This window comes from Buteo buteo, chromosome 19 (assembly GCF_964188355.1).
Source record: "Buteo buteo chromosome 19, bButBut1.hap1.1, whole genome shotgun sequence".
NCBI lineage: Eukaryota > Metazoa > Chordata > Aves > Accipitriformes > Accipitridae > Buteo > Buteo buteo.
The window spans coordinates 21,861,666-21,876,023 of NC_134189.1; the positions used below are offsets into that span (position 1 = coordinate 21,861,666).

General features: G+C 51.3%; 2 protein-coding genes across 2 annotated transcripts; one reads left to right on the forward strand and one right to left on the reverse strand.

Moving 5' to 3' along the window:
• The first annotated feature begins 5,190 nt into the window (after nt 1-5,190).
• On the forward strand, nt 5,191-5,721 carry LOC142041838 (histone H2A type 1-like). The gene has a single exon (XM_075051025.1). It carries the CDS (start codon nt 5,215-5,217, stop codon nt 5,719-5,721), a length of 507 nt encoding a protein of 168 aa, XP_074907126.1. The 5' UTR covers nt 5,191-5,214.
• A 7,641-nt stretch (nt 5,722-13,362) lies between these two features.
• Nucleotides 13,363-13,893, reverse strand: LOC142041839 (histone H2A type 1-like). Its single transcript, XM_075051026.1, has one exon. It carries the CDS (start codon nt 13,867-13,869, stop codon nt 13,363-13,365), a length of 507 nt encoding a protein of 168 aa, XP_074907127.1. The 5' UTR covers nt 13,870-13,893.
• Nucleotides 13,894-14,358: the final 465 nt, after the last annotated feature.

Here is a 14,358-nt window from a genome sequence, read left to right on the forward strand (position 1 = left end):
GTGTTTCTAGTGAAATGAAACCTAGCATAGCAAGTCACACAGAATTTCTGTGAGCGCTGTGGCCAGAACTGACCCTGTGTCCTCCTGTTGTACCAGCATGTGTATTTGCATAAGCCCTGTGGTTAGCCACATGGAGCAATCTAGGGTAGAATGAAGTCTTGTAGGCTATCTAGGTTGGATCAGTTCACCAGTACAGCACCCAGTTCATTTTGTAGCTTTGTAAATGTTGGCGGTGGCACACAAGGGGCAGAGGCAATGGCTTTTGGTGGCTTAAACTGGTCATGGAATGGCAGCCTTCGGGTGTGAGTGCCCAGTGGAAATTTGGGTGTTGAGATTAAGCACCTTTTTATATGTGTGTCCACTTTCCAACTCTTGACTCTTGGGTTATGCAGTGGGGAGATTTTTCCAACACAGATGACTTTATAGCACCTGTTTTGAAGAAGTCGTCTGTTAAATGTAACAACCCATTCCAGGTGACTTGATATTTTGGTGGGGTGATATCATGATCCCATTGCAGCATCTACATTCTGTCCACTGAACGATTAGGCACATCACCTGCATAGCTCTGTGTAGGAGGAAGGCAACACACAGTCTGAGGCCATGCTTTCTCTCAGATGGAAGAAATTATAGAAAGTAACAATGAAATGCACAATATTATCTGGTGTCCGTCCTTTTCTTCCCCCACAGCTGGAACACACGAGAGAATTTGTTCTCCTCCAGTTTTCAATACTTTGCAGTGCCTTAAGGCTGGGTCTTGCATTATTTTCACACAGAAGACGACTGCATAGTCAGGTAAACCTTTGCGTTTAGGAGATTTTTCCTGTTATTTACATTGGGATTTCCTTGATGTCATATCTTTCTGAACCTTTCTGGTGCATGGAATTTTGGGCACTCAGGCACAGAGACATGAAGGAGAAAATAGGTAAAATGAAGAGAGTGAAGATGGAAGCACTAGGTTATCCTGTTCTCTTCCAGAGAAAATCCATTTTAATTTATAAACCACATATTGGTGAGTGGCTTTTTCAAATGAAAGTCCTTGTAGTGGTGTAGCACAAAATGGAAAAATCAAAGAAAACAGGAGAAACTTATGGGGTAGAAGTTGTGCTTTAAATTTTTATGCTTTGTTCCTAGTTTCCTAGATGTAAAAAAAATGCTATGTTCTCTATGGTGGTTTTTGTAGGAAGGCTCAGTGTGAATCCTTCTGGAAGAGGAAGGTGATTTTTATTTTAAGCAAAACTGATTTCACTCACGTTCCTTCTGCCATGGGTTTCACTTACTCATTCTCTCATATTCACAAGTGCCAAGACATGTTTGTCCAAATAATCTGGGAAGGAATAATAGTGCCACAAAGGAGAGCTGTCAGCAGCTGCTAAGTTCTCATCATGTGTCTAGAGGTTCTTTTTTTTGGCAAACGTTATTATTAACTGAATTTTGGTTGTACCTTTTGCATCTTCCATGAGTAGAGATTTACTGAGATCTTTTGTCTGTCCTCTCTTGGCCCTTGCAAGTCTGAGGCAAAATCGCCGAGTCTCAGTGTTCTTTATTTTCCTACTTGAGTATTTTATGGCTGCAATCCTGTTTTTCAGCTCTTTCTCACCTTATCTTTATGGCTTTAAATTGCTGCAGTCCTTGTTCTCTGGCTATTTGAATGACAACCTTCTGCATCAATTAAGGCATGCCATGTCTTTATCTCTTGTTCCTTCTTTCTTTATTCAGATGCCTCTTCATACATATTTCCATTCAGATGCCATTCATTCCAAACTCAAGATTTCTGTTACAATGATCTGCAGTTTAATTCAGTATTTGTCTTCAGAAAAATACATAGGGCACATGCGGATAGCTTTTCATTGCTTTGAATACCAACTATTGAAAGCTCATATGCAGAGGACCTGCGAGCAAATGTGCAACAGACTTGAAAAGTAGTGTTTACTAGAAAATACACTTTTTGTTATGTAGCAATTAAACCAGCAAGATTTTATACTTAAAACACATCCTGTACTTAGCAATTCTTAATTATTTTAAAATTACACCATGGTATAGTATAATAATATAGTAAGTTTAGGATAATGAAGTTTGTTACTAGAATGTTATCAAACAGAAACTGGATGAGGTATGAAATCTCATGTGCTGGCTTTTAAACCAGTGTACGTTACTTCCTAGCTAAGCAGTGCAAAATTCTTATTTAGATAAGACCGAGAGTGTATGAAAGATGAAATAGGAATTGAACTTTTAAGATAAGCATTTTCTTTTTCCCTGTGTCCTGCTTATAGCTGCCTGTAGCACAGCTGTCAGTAAAGTTTGCCTTTGTAGGACAGCGAAACAACCTGGATTCTGGCAAAGGCAGTGGAGGGACTCTGGTCTCAGTGTTGACCTGCTGCCACCTTCTGGTCATAGAATCATAGAATCCATTTAGGTTGGAAACACCCTTAAGATCATCGAGTCCAACTGTTAACCTAGCACTGCCAAGTCCACCGCTAACCCATGTCCCTAAGCACCACATCTACACATCTTTTAAACACCTTCAGGCATGGTCACTCAACCAGTTCCCTGGGCAGCCTGTTCCAGTGCTTGATAACCCTTTCGGTGAAGAAATGTTTCCTAATATCCAACCTAAACCGCCCCAGGGGCAACCTGAGGCCGTTTTGTCTAGTTGTTGTGCCACAAACAGGTAAGGGTGCTTTGCAGCCATGAACTGTGATGAGGTTTGTTCCTCAAAACCATGGCTGTGGGTGCTGCTGTCCCACCCATATTTCAGAACACCCTTAATGCTCTCCTCCCATAAGGTCTCTGCAAGCAGATTTTTAAGGCATGGGTTTTTTTCCAGAATGATTAGTAAATTGGGAAATCTTAATCCTTGTGCCCCAGATTTGTAGGGATTTCACTCTCCCAGACTGAGTAGCTGGGTCCCAGCTTCCTTATACGGAGAAGTAGCACTGTCTCCCTATTGTGCTTTCTACTTACTCTGAAGAAGCTATTTTTTGACAAACAAATGGACTCAGTTCCATGAAAGCTGGGGCAAAACCTAAGTGGCAGACCCTTCTCTTCCCAATAACTACAAATTAGTGATGCCTTTAGCAGACAGGTGTCGTTTATGAGCAGAACAACTCAAGAACAGAATTTTAATTTCTGTTGTGGCTTCATAAAAATATTTGCATACGAAGTTGCCTACAATATTTCCTATTTTACCCAAGCTGTTTGAATCATATGACTTTGGGAATATTAGCTATTAATTTTAAAGGTAGTTTTCTAGTTTCCAGTATGCTAAAGAAAGCCAGGAAAACTGAATACAATGGATTTGTAAAATACTGACACCCAAGTATCTATTCTGTTAAGAATTTCCTGCTGTATGAGAGAAGATCATGAATATCAAGAGCCTCGATTTGTGGAGTATGTGTAAGGAACAATACCACAGAAATAGCAGGGTTCATAGATATTAATTTGTATCTGTGACTGCTTACGCAGACTGAGGCATTAAAAATCAGATTATATCAATGCTAAGAAGTCTGGGGAAATTGGAAAGCAACAAGAATTTACTGTTAATATCAGAAACTAAATATAAAATCAAGTGCATTGCTACAGGCTAGTGGTACAGGCATTTGAAAACACTCTGTTTCTGAAATGACCTCATGCATGGAGGATATTCACCTTTCCATCATTCCAGAGAGTGGTTCCAAAAATCCACAACTATTCCCAGAACACTAGGAAAGGCACAGCACTGGGTCCATGAGATACTGCTCTTGTATGAAGCAGTATGATTTATCTCCTCCGCACCTCTGCTAGTGCTAACCTGGAAAAAAGCAAAGCAAGTCCAGCTGCCACCCTTTGACAGGCACAGCCTCTGCGTCTCATCAGGCTGCCACGTACACTTACAAAGGTGTTCCTGAATCAAGGAGTGTAAGAGCAAACTGGAAAATTTGAAAAGGCATGGAAGATGGGGCCAAGGGGAAGACCTGGCTTTACTGTTTGAGCTGAATGTGTGAAACCCACTTTGGGCAATGTGAGGAGGGATTGGACTTCCAAAGTAACTAGTAATATGCTGGAATGAATTTTTAGATTAAAGAATGGTAGAAAAAGAAGAGAATTACTCCTCTGTGCCATCTGAAAAACTACCGGTATTGCTACAAAAAGCCCAGAAGGCTGAATGTGCAGAAATCAAAAGTAAATGTCTCTAGCACATTTATCTTGCTGGAAGGCACTTGTAAAGAACTCAGGACACAAATCCAGGCAAAGCACATTGCCTGCATTGCTTCTGGGGTGAAGTACAGGAGACACAGTGCCGCAGACAGGAATACTCTGCAGTCCTTGAGAGGTTCTCAAGGCATTTCTCCTCCGCAGCCTTGTCCAGACACACCTGCCCCGGGTAGTCACACCCCAGGTACCTGGGGTTTTGTTAACCACAGCAGGCATGGGGCTGGTTTGGGATTCCTTCTGCCTGGGTTACTCTCCACCCTTCCCTGCCCAACAGGGAGGAGAGGGAAGGGAAAGGGGAAGACAAAGGGAAGGAGGCATTGGAAGGTGAAGGCTTGAGAAAATGTGGGCTTCTGTTGGAGGGAAGAACTGAGAGAGCTCAGGCTGTTCAGCCGAGAGAAGGCTCAGGGGCAATTCACAGGGAGATTGCGGAGTCTTCACCCATGGAGCTATTTAAAGCCCAACGGGACCCCCGTCTGGGCAGCCTGCGGCTCCGGGATCCCCCGAAACGAGGAAGGCGGCCCTCTCCCCAGGAGCGGCGACGCGGGTTTGGGTCGGAGGGGGAGAGGCGAGGGCTGACGGGAGAGGAGAGCGCCGGGCCTCGGAGCGGCTCCCGCCCGCCACGCCAAGCGCCGGGAAAGCCTCCACCACGGAAAGCCGGAGCAGAGCCGGGGAGCAGGGCTGCTCCGGGAGCTCACCTGCAAAGGGCGGAGCCGGCGGGGATGATGTCACAAGCAGAGAGGTGAGGTCATAGGGGAAGGAACTCCTCTCCCCTCGCTGGAGGGCCGGAGCCCGCGCGAGAGGGGCTTGATCCCGCGCCCGTCTTCCGAGGGGCTCGGCCGAAGCGAGGTCGGTCCCGGCCGCCCTGCCCCGACGAGGCTCGGCCAGGCCGGGCGCGGGGGACGCGAGCCCGGAGACGGCGACGCCGGCGAGGGCCGGCGGAGGAAAGCGAGGACGGGCGGGCAAGGCGGGCAGGGCTCGGGAAGGCGCAGCGCCGAGAGACCCGTGGGAGCCAGCGTGGGCAGCATGGCCGGAGCAGAGGAGGTCTGGACGGCGCCCGAGCGGGAGACGGAGCCCGAAGCGACGTGTGCCGGGGGCCTCTCCGAAGGCGGCGAAGCAAAGGCCAGAAAGAGCCGCCGCTCCCGCTCCTCCCGGGCCGGGCTGCTCTTCCCGGTGAGCCGCGTGGACAGGCAGCTGCGCAGAGGCCGCTTCGCGGAGCGCTTGGGAGCCAAGGCCCCCGTCTACCTGGCTGCGGTGCTGCAGTGCGTGACGCACAAGACCATGGACGCGGCCGGCAAGATTTCCAAGAAGAGCAAGCAGCGGCGCATTTTGCCGTCGCACTTGCAGGCGGCGCTGCGAAAGAGCTCTCTGCTCAAGCAGCTCCTGCGAGGCGGCGTGCCCCGGCGCGGCCGCAGGGCTGTCCCCCGGAGCCGGCGTGCGGCCTCGCCGCCCAAAAAGGAGACGGCCAAGAGCAAGAAGAGACGCCCCAGGCCAAGGGCCGCACCTGCCCGCGCCATTGCTGCCGGCGAGTGAGAAGAAGGCAGAAGCTCTTGCCCCGCGCTGGCAAGGCAAGGGCTGTCACGTTCGCAAGGCTCTTGCCAGATCCGGCACGATGCTCTAAGGGTACAATAAAAGCTTTTGCAGCGCCACGTGGGACTTTGGGCCTTTTCTGCCGCGTGTGGGACTAGCGTCTCCTGGCCGGCCGAGGGCACGTGGCTGGACGCAGGCAGAAAGCTCTGCGCAGGGCGGCTGTAGCGCAGCCCTTGTTGAGGAGGGTGGCAACCTGCCTGGAGGGCAACTGGCCCGGACGGGCAGCGCCTGCCTCCAGCTCAGGTTTGTACTTGGTCTGAAAGCTGCTGAGGAGGGAGGAAGGGAGCTGCCTTCCCAAAGGGTGGGTGCAGGCTGTGAGGGACAGGGTGAGGGTGAATGTTTCTGGAGGAGCAAAGTCTCCCGGGGGTTCCTCTCGCACCATCCCGAGGGGCAACGTTGGAGAGACAGCAAGTGCCCCGCGGTCCAGCTGCGTTTGCCCTTCCAGGGTGGGGAGGGCAGGAAAGCGCTTGGGCTCATCGCAGCCAGCGCCCCAGTCCCCACAGCTGCCTGCCCATGCAGAGCCCAGCAGCCAGGGTCCTCCATGCCTTTCTTTCCACGGCTCTCGGAGAGCTCTCAGGTTCCTGGTCCGGCCTCAGCACACTGCCCGCCTTTCTTCCAGTGAAGCATGCAAGGACAAGCCCTCCTGTGGGATCTTCCCATCGGGCACATCCCCGCTCGGGACCCTGGGAAGGCAGGAAAAGCCGCTTCCTGACAGTGACTGTTGTTCATTTTCCCCCACTTTTCCTGTTTATTGCCACCTGCGAGGTCTTCTGGATGGTCAGTATGTATCCTATAAGAAGTCTAGGCTGAAGTCAGTTTTCCCTGGAACTCCATGGGAGGAGAGGGAAGAGAAAGGAAGCGCACACGTGCCGCAGGGAAGCATGTTGTCTGGTTTCCATCGGCAAATGCATTCCCCTCAAACTGCTACAAACAGGTGACGTTGCAGGATTTCATAGAAACTCAGGGCATGAAGTGCTTGGGCTCAAAGAACACACACTCTTCTCGCCATCTTGTGCTACTAACGCCTTTCAGAAGTGGTTTCCAGTAGAGACAAGGGGAGACACACATCCACCTCCCCTTGTCTTTAAGCCTCAGAGACAATATGTAGCACATCAACACATCCCTAAGACACCTGGGAAATTACCTCAGTGGCACCACAAATTTCTTCTTGCTGATATAAATGATACCGATATAAATACCGATACTCCGGGGAATTTACAAAATGAGCAGGTATTCCTGACTAAGAATCAGTGCTCCAAATGCAACACAGTCACCTGCTGCCGTGCTAGGATTTTTAAAATATTTCCAGTATATGAGGGCAATCAAAGATTAAAACAAGCACCCCACACCTGGAAATCTGAAAATAGGCCAAGAATAACCTCTCTCACAGTAATTGGGTACTCTCCTTTCCTGGCGTGGAGGTGTGTGACACAAGATAACCTGGCATGAGAAAGAGAGAGAGAAGAGCATGTTCTTAAGTTTGACCCATACTGTGGCGCGTTAAATAACCGCACTAGAATTTCTGGGAATAAAAGGAACCATATTCCACGTTTGTTTAATTGCAAGGTGTTTTTTCTAGCTATGGGGCAAGACTGGAGTGGAGGAGGGAAGAACAGATGCTGCTCGCCATTACCGGTTTCGGAGGGTGCTGGTCAAGGTCCCTGGGCATCCCCTGGCACTTGACTCCATGCAGCTCTCTGGTCCCCAACATCTTCCACCACTTCCAGGATAATTCCTCCAGCCAGGATCTTCACCTTTTCCTTCCTGTTCCCCTTCTTCTTTTCAAGATCCCTTCTTCTTTCTGGGAACCCTGCTTTTTCCCACCACCTCCTCTTTCTGGAACCCCATGCCCCCAGTTTTCCCAATCTAAGTTGTCTATGTGAGCAGTACAATGCCTGATCAGCCTCCTAATTAAGGGTTCTGTCTCCTAGCTCTTTATTAACTGTAGAATTCGGGACATGCCACTTTTGCTTATCCCAGGTGTTACCCAAATTTACAACCAGCCCACACTGGTTGCAGGTAGCAAGAAGCAGGCTTCTGCCTGGCAGCTCAGGGTTCAGTTTCAGACATTCACACACACAGACCTTGCCATACACGTGCACCCAGCCACATGTTGCCTGAGGAACAAGGATGTGCACTTGGCCCTTCAGAAAGGCCTGGGAAGATGTTGTGCACATGGGTGAGGTGAAGGATGGTCCTTGAAATTCTGCTATGAATGGGCTCTTCCCTTTAGGTAGGTGGCTTTTTTTGTACTTTTGCACTGAAAAAGCAGGGTACAATTCAATTTGGAATAATGCTGGCTGTCAATCTGGATAATCCTATGATAATCCATAATAGGTGAAATTTCATTACTAAAAGCTGACATGCAGCCACCACTCATTGCCAGCTACATTGCTTACTGCTTTGAGCTGGTAAGGGAGATGAAAAGACCGTTGTAATGTACTGAGGAGTAGAGGATTAGCATGGTACCTACAACATTTGGATAATTGGGTCTGTAAGAGAACTTCACTGCCTTCATTATCCTTTCTTATCCCCCATGTTGGCTTTCACTTCAGAGCCAGAGATAATTCCTGCACACCCAGACGCATAGAAGAAGTTAGACTGGAAGGGACCTCTGCAGGTCACCTGGCCGATTTCCGAAGCAGGCTACCTCCTGACACTTGCTGCTTTGCCCGACTGCACCATTCTTGCCAGGCCCTGAGATCACCAGTGCAGTCCTGAAGAACATTATTTGGTTCCTCATTTTGTATCAACCTGTAAAGGGAAGAAGACAGAATGCTCTTGTCTTTACAACCCAGCTGGGGGTAGAGCCATTCAATGAAGTACGTCTCCTTCAGCCTGGCTGATGATGGCCTCTCCTTCAGGAAAAAAGCTGCTGTAGTGTCATCAGACCTATGGCACAGAGTGCCCCTGGGCCCGTGAGCTGGTGGCTGTTAACTCCATGTCCATTTATGCTCCATTCAAGCTGAGAGTGTTGGAGAGCACAGCTGGGCTTGTGACTCTTCTCCTCATGGCCACTTGATGTGAGATTGAGGAACACCTTGTTCATCTGGAGTGTACCCATTCTCTGAACACAGGGAAACAAACTGGCTTTCTTACACCCTTATGCTCTAGGTCGGCAGGTTACAGTCAATAAACCTGAAGCATGGCCAGAGAAAAGGACAATAGTGAGTGTGACTTACTCTTCCTATTGCGACTTGCACCCATTGTCCCGGTGGGAGAGATGCAAAGACGTTAAGTCCAGCCAGGTTGATGATCTGTCTATGATTCTCCTCTCAGAAAATATCTGCCCTAGTTACGCCACCCAGCAAAACACCATCATACCTAAAGGTTGGGCTGGCTGTGCACACCTATATTAGATTTTGAGGGAGCATCTCAGCGATGGAGATCCAACATCTTGCTCAGGGGCTGGGTCTTTTTCTGCTCATGCCCGAGGCTTACGTCCACTTCTGTCCCTCAAGTCCTTCCTCACTGGTCAGATTCAGCAAGATTAGAAGCAAACACCAAGTCACTCGACACGTAAGTACCTCCTTCCCATCTGAGAATGGTGCTGTTTGAATCTCATGTTGTCCCTTCCTGCACACACGCAATCCAAGCCCTGCTAAAATCACCTTCTTTCTAACCACATCACAAACCACATTAGAATAACTCACTCAGAGCATGCACTTTCGCTGACAACTCCAAGCATCCCTCAAGATTTTGCCCATTCCTTTTTAAAGACTGCTGCACAACCTAGCCCTGACTCATTAGGATAAGTGACAGGGATCACTATGAGGAAGTTTATCCTTAACCACATTTTGCTTTTGAAATTATCTGCGAGCTTAAGCCCTCCTGAGCTTAAGTCCTTGACAATATGTCTCCCTTTGGCCAGAAAATATGAGCCTGTTGTCCATCCTGCTGTCAAGTTCCCCTGGACTCCCTATAGCTGACTGAAGCCAAGCACACAAGATGCAGGCGCCTTTCTTTCCAGACCTTCCTTCAAATCACAAGGCATGAGTGCCATCACAGGCCAGGACTGCAGAAGCCTCACCTTTCAGAGCTCAACAAAGGCCAGGTCCACAAGGGCATCTAAGCACGTAAATTGCAGCTAATTTTTGGTACGCTGTGCAATCCGGTGCTTTTTCACCTTCTCCACCTCCCCACAGTCAATTGCAGTTTTCTCAGCAGCAATCTTTGATTGTTTTGGTCCTTGGGGACAACCTCTGGGGTTTGGGGAGAGATTTCACAGTGGGTATCCAACAGGAGTCATTTCATCGCTCAGACAGCAAGGGAAGCACAGCTGAAAAGCACAACAGGAAAGGGAGGAGCAGGTGACCATGGCTTTTCCAGGGAGCAGCTGTAGATGAAGAAGTGGATGGAAGAACACAGGAGGAATTGGCTGAGATGGGAACTGAACCTGAGCTAAGTAAAGGGTGAAATCCCAACTTTTACCTGACAGCAAATCGGGCAGCAAATGCTACAGCAGCAGCGGTGGCTGTGCCTGACCTGCCATGCAGGCAATACGCTGCCAGAGCCTGAACCGAGCGTGTGGGTCTCTCAGCCCTGCTCAGTGCCTCGGGGAACGGAGCCAGCGGGCCGAGGCTCTCCCTGCCCAAACGACACAGGGAAGGGTCCCATGGTGCCCGGAAAGGAGCCGCACAAGGCATCATTAAGGAGTCAGCATTTCAATGATAACAAGTCTAACGAGGCTTCTGCAAGTGGCATGGGTCATTCCCAGTGTCATTGTTGTGCTGTGTCACAGGCCACAGTGGGGGTTGTTAAAAGTTAAGAGTTCTTCTTTTGCAAAGCATTTATATGTCTGCTGGTGATGATGTTAGGGACTGGCTGCGCAGGGCTGCCAGACAATACTTGGTGAAGCCCCTGGGCCTGTAAGCAAAGCCAATGCAACAACAGGCAGTTCCTCCCCTAAAGCAAGGACAGATGATGACCTCTGCTTCTCAGCCTTCCTTGGCCACAGGCAGCCAGCACCACCCCATCTGCAGCTCTCCCCTTCTGCCACAGCAGAAGGCTCCAGGCTTTACCTGTGACTCCCACCTGCCTACCCACCCACCTACCCACCCGGGGACCCTCAGCAGGCTTGTACTGCCTGTCCATAGGGGCAGCGCACCTCATCATCACTTGCCTTGTCCTCTCGCATGTCCATAACAAATTAACTCTTCTTCTGTTTGCAGGCACTCACACAAATGCATCTACACGTTTATTTTAATGGCAGCTTGTCAGGAATAAAAGCTCAGCTTGTGCTGGTGTTCTGCTGAATCTGAAAATTTGTTACTGTGGTTGGAATTGCTAAACTGCTATCAGGATCAAGAAAGCAGGGTCACCCTTTCAGAGAGAACACCACTGCCACATTTCATTTCTTTATGCATGAAAGGTGTAACACTGAGGGCTTTTGCCAGTCACTACCTTTAGCTCTTTCTCTGTCTTGGCCCAGCAAATATAGGACTTTGTCCTCTCTCACTTTTGCATGGTGCCTCTGATAATTCTCTGCCATTGCTGATCCCTTTCCCTCTCTGCACTCATTTCCTTTCTTCCTTTGCGTCCATTTTCTCTCCTTCCACGTGCCTTAAAGGCTCTGAAAATGCCTGATGCCATTTACAGCAGGTCTGAACGTGCCCCTTTGAGTCCCTCTGCTCTGTCAAAGCTTTCCTGTCCCCACATCCCCCGTTAACTGCCCAGTCCCAATGTTACAGGTTCTCCCACAGTGCCCCATGGAGTGGAAACAACCCCACGCATTTGGAGATGCCTGGTTTCTCCCATCACTCCCATGCTTGAAAAAGAGCGCTGTTCTCACATCACACAGAATGGGGACCAGCTTGCAGAGAGGACTGGAAGCCACTGAGCCAACACCGCAATTAGCAGAGGCATTGTAAGAAGCGACAAGGCCTGGACTTCAAAGGTCTCAGGGTCAGCATCTGTTCTTCCCTCCTCCACTCCAGTCTGCCCCATAGCTAGAAAAAATACCTTGCAATTAAACAAACGTGGAATATGGTTCCTTTTATTCCCAGAAATTCTAGTGCGGTTATTTAACACACCACAGTATGGGTCAAACTTAAGAACATGCTCTTCTCTCTCTCTTTCTCATGCCAGGTTATCTTGTGTCACACACCTCCACGCCAGGAAAGGAGAGTACCCAATTACTGTGAGAGAGGTTATTCTTGGCCTATTTTCAGATTTCCAGGTGTGGGGTGCTTGTTTTAATCTTTGATTGCCCTCATATACTGGAAATATTTTAAAAATCCTAGCACGGCAGCAGGTGACTGTGTTGCATTTGGAGCACTGATTCTTAGTCAGGAATACCTGCTCATTTTGTAAATTCCCCGGAGTATCGGTATTTATATCGGTATCATTTATATCAGCAAGAAGAAATTTGTGGTGCCACTGAGGTAATTTCCCAGGTGTCTTAGGGATGTGTTGATGTGCTACATATTGTCTCTGAGGCTTAAAGACAAGGGGAGGTGGATGTGTGTCTCCCCTTGTCTCTACTGGAAACCACTTCTGAAAGGCGTTAGTAGCACAAGATGGCGAGAAGAGTGTGTGTTCTTTGAGCCCAAGCACTTCATGCCCTGAGTTTCTATGAAATCCTGCAACGTCACCTGTTTGTAGCAGTTTGAGGGGAATGCATTTGCCGATGGAAACCAGACAACATGCTTCCCTGCGGCACGTGTGCGCTTCCTTTCTCTTCCCTCTCCTCCCATGGAGTTCCAGGGAAAACTGACTTCAGCCTAGACTTCTTATAGGATACATACTGACCATCCAGAAGACCTCGCAGGTGGCAATAAACAGGAAAAGTGGGGGAAAATGAACAACAGTCACTGTCAGGAAGCGGCTTTTCCTGCCTTCCCAGGGTCCCGAGCGGGGATGTGCCCGATGGGAAGATCCCACAGGAGGGCTTGTCCTTGCATGCTTCACTGGAAGAAAGGCGGGCAGTGTGCTGAGGCCGGACCAGGAACCCGAGAGCTCTCCGAGAGCCGTGGAAAGAAAGGCATGGAGGACCCTGGCTGCTGGGCTCTGCATGGGCAGGCAGCTGTGGGGACTGGGGCGCTGGCTGCGATGAGCCCAAGCGCTTTCCTGCCCTCCCCACCCTGGAAGGGCAAACGCAGCTGGACCGCGGGGCACTTGCTGTCTCTCCAACGTTGCCCCTCGGGATGGTGCGAGAGGAACCCCCGGGAGACTTTGCTCCTCCAGAAACATTCACCCTCACCCTGTCCCTCACAGCCCGCACCCACCCTTTGGGAAGGCAGCTCCCTTCCTCCCTCCTCAGCAGCTTTCAGACCAACTACAAACCTGAGCTGGAGGCAGGCGCTGCCCGTCCGGGCCAGTTGCCCTCCAGGCAGGTTGCCACCCTCCTCAACAAGGGCTGCGCTACAGCCGCCCTGCGCAGAGCTTTCTGCCTGCGTCCAGCCACGTGCCCTTGGCCGGCCAGGAGACGCTAGTCCCACACGCAGCAGAAAAGGCCCAAAGTCCCACGTGGCGTTGCAAAAGCTTTTATTGTACCCTTAGAGCATCGTGCCGGATCTGGCAAGAGCCTTGCGAACGTGACAGCCCTTGCCTTGCCAGCGCGGGGCAAGAGCTTCTGCCTTCTTCTCACTCGCCGGCAGCAATGGCGCGGGCAGGTGCGGCCCTTGGCCTGGGGCGTCTCTTCTTGCTCTTGGCCGTCTCCTTTTTGGGCGGCGAGGCCGCACGCCGGCTCCGGGGGACAGCCCTGCGGCCGCGCCGGGGCACGCCGCCTCGCAGGAGCTGCTTGAGCAGAGAGCTCTTTCGCAGCGCCGCCTGCAAGTGCGACGGCAAAATGCGCCGCTGCTTGCTCTTCTTGGAAATCTTGCCGGCCGCGTCCATGGTCTTGTGCGTCACGCACTGCAGCACCGCAGCCAGGTAGACGGGGGCCTTGGCTCCCAAGCGCTCCGCGAAGCGGCCTCTGCGCAGCTGCCTGTCCACGCGGCTCACCGGGAAGAGCAGCCCGGCCCGGGAGGAGCGGGAGCGGCGGCTCTTTCTGGCCTTTGCTTCGCCGCCTTCGGAGAGGCCCCCGGCACACGTCGCTTCGGGCTCCGTCTCCCGCTCGGGCGCCGTCCAGACCTCCTCTGCTCCGGCCATGCTGCCCACGCTGGCTCCCACGGGTCTCTCGGCGCTGCGCCTTCCCGAGCCCTGCCCGCCTTGCCCGCCCGTCCTCGCTTTCCTCCGCCGGCCCTCGCCGGCGTCGCCGTCTCCGGGCTCGCGTCCCCCGCGCCCGGCCTGGCCGAGCCTCGTCGGGGCAGGGCGGCCGGGACCGACCTCGCTTCGGCCGAGCCCCTCGGAAGACGGGCGCGGGATCAAGCCCCTCTCGCGCGGGCTCCGGCCCTCCAGCGAGGGGAGAGGAGTTCCTTCCCCTATGACCTCACCTCTCTGCTTGTGACATCATCCCCGCCGGCTCCGCCCTTTGCAGGTGAGCTCCCGGAGCAGCCCTGCTCCCCGGCTCTGCTCCGGCTTTCCGTGGTGGAGGCTTTCCCGGCGCTTGGCGTGGCGGGCGGGAGCCGCTCCGAGGCCCGGCGCTCTCCTCTCCCGTCAGCCCTCGCCTCTCCCCCTCCGACCCAAACCCGCGTCGCC

What these genes read in the sequence shown, in the direction of transcription:
- LOC142041839 (XM_075051026.1), bottom strand. Translation starts at nt 13,869, where the DNA reads ATGGCCGGAGCAGAGGAGGTCTGGACGGCGCCCGAGCGGGAGACGGAG.
- LOC142041838 (XM_075051025.1), top strand. Translation starts at nt 5,215, where the DNA reads ATGGCCGGAGCAGAGGAGGTCTGGACGGCGCCCGAGCGGGAGACGGAG.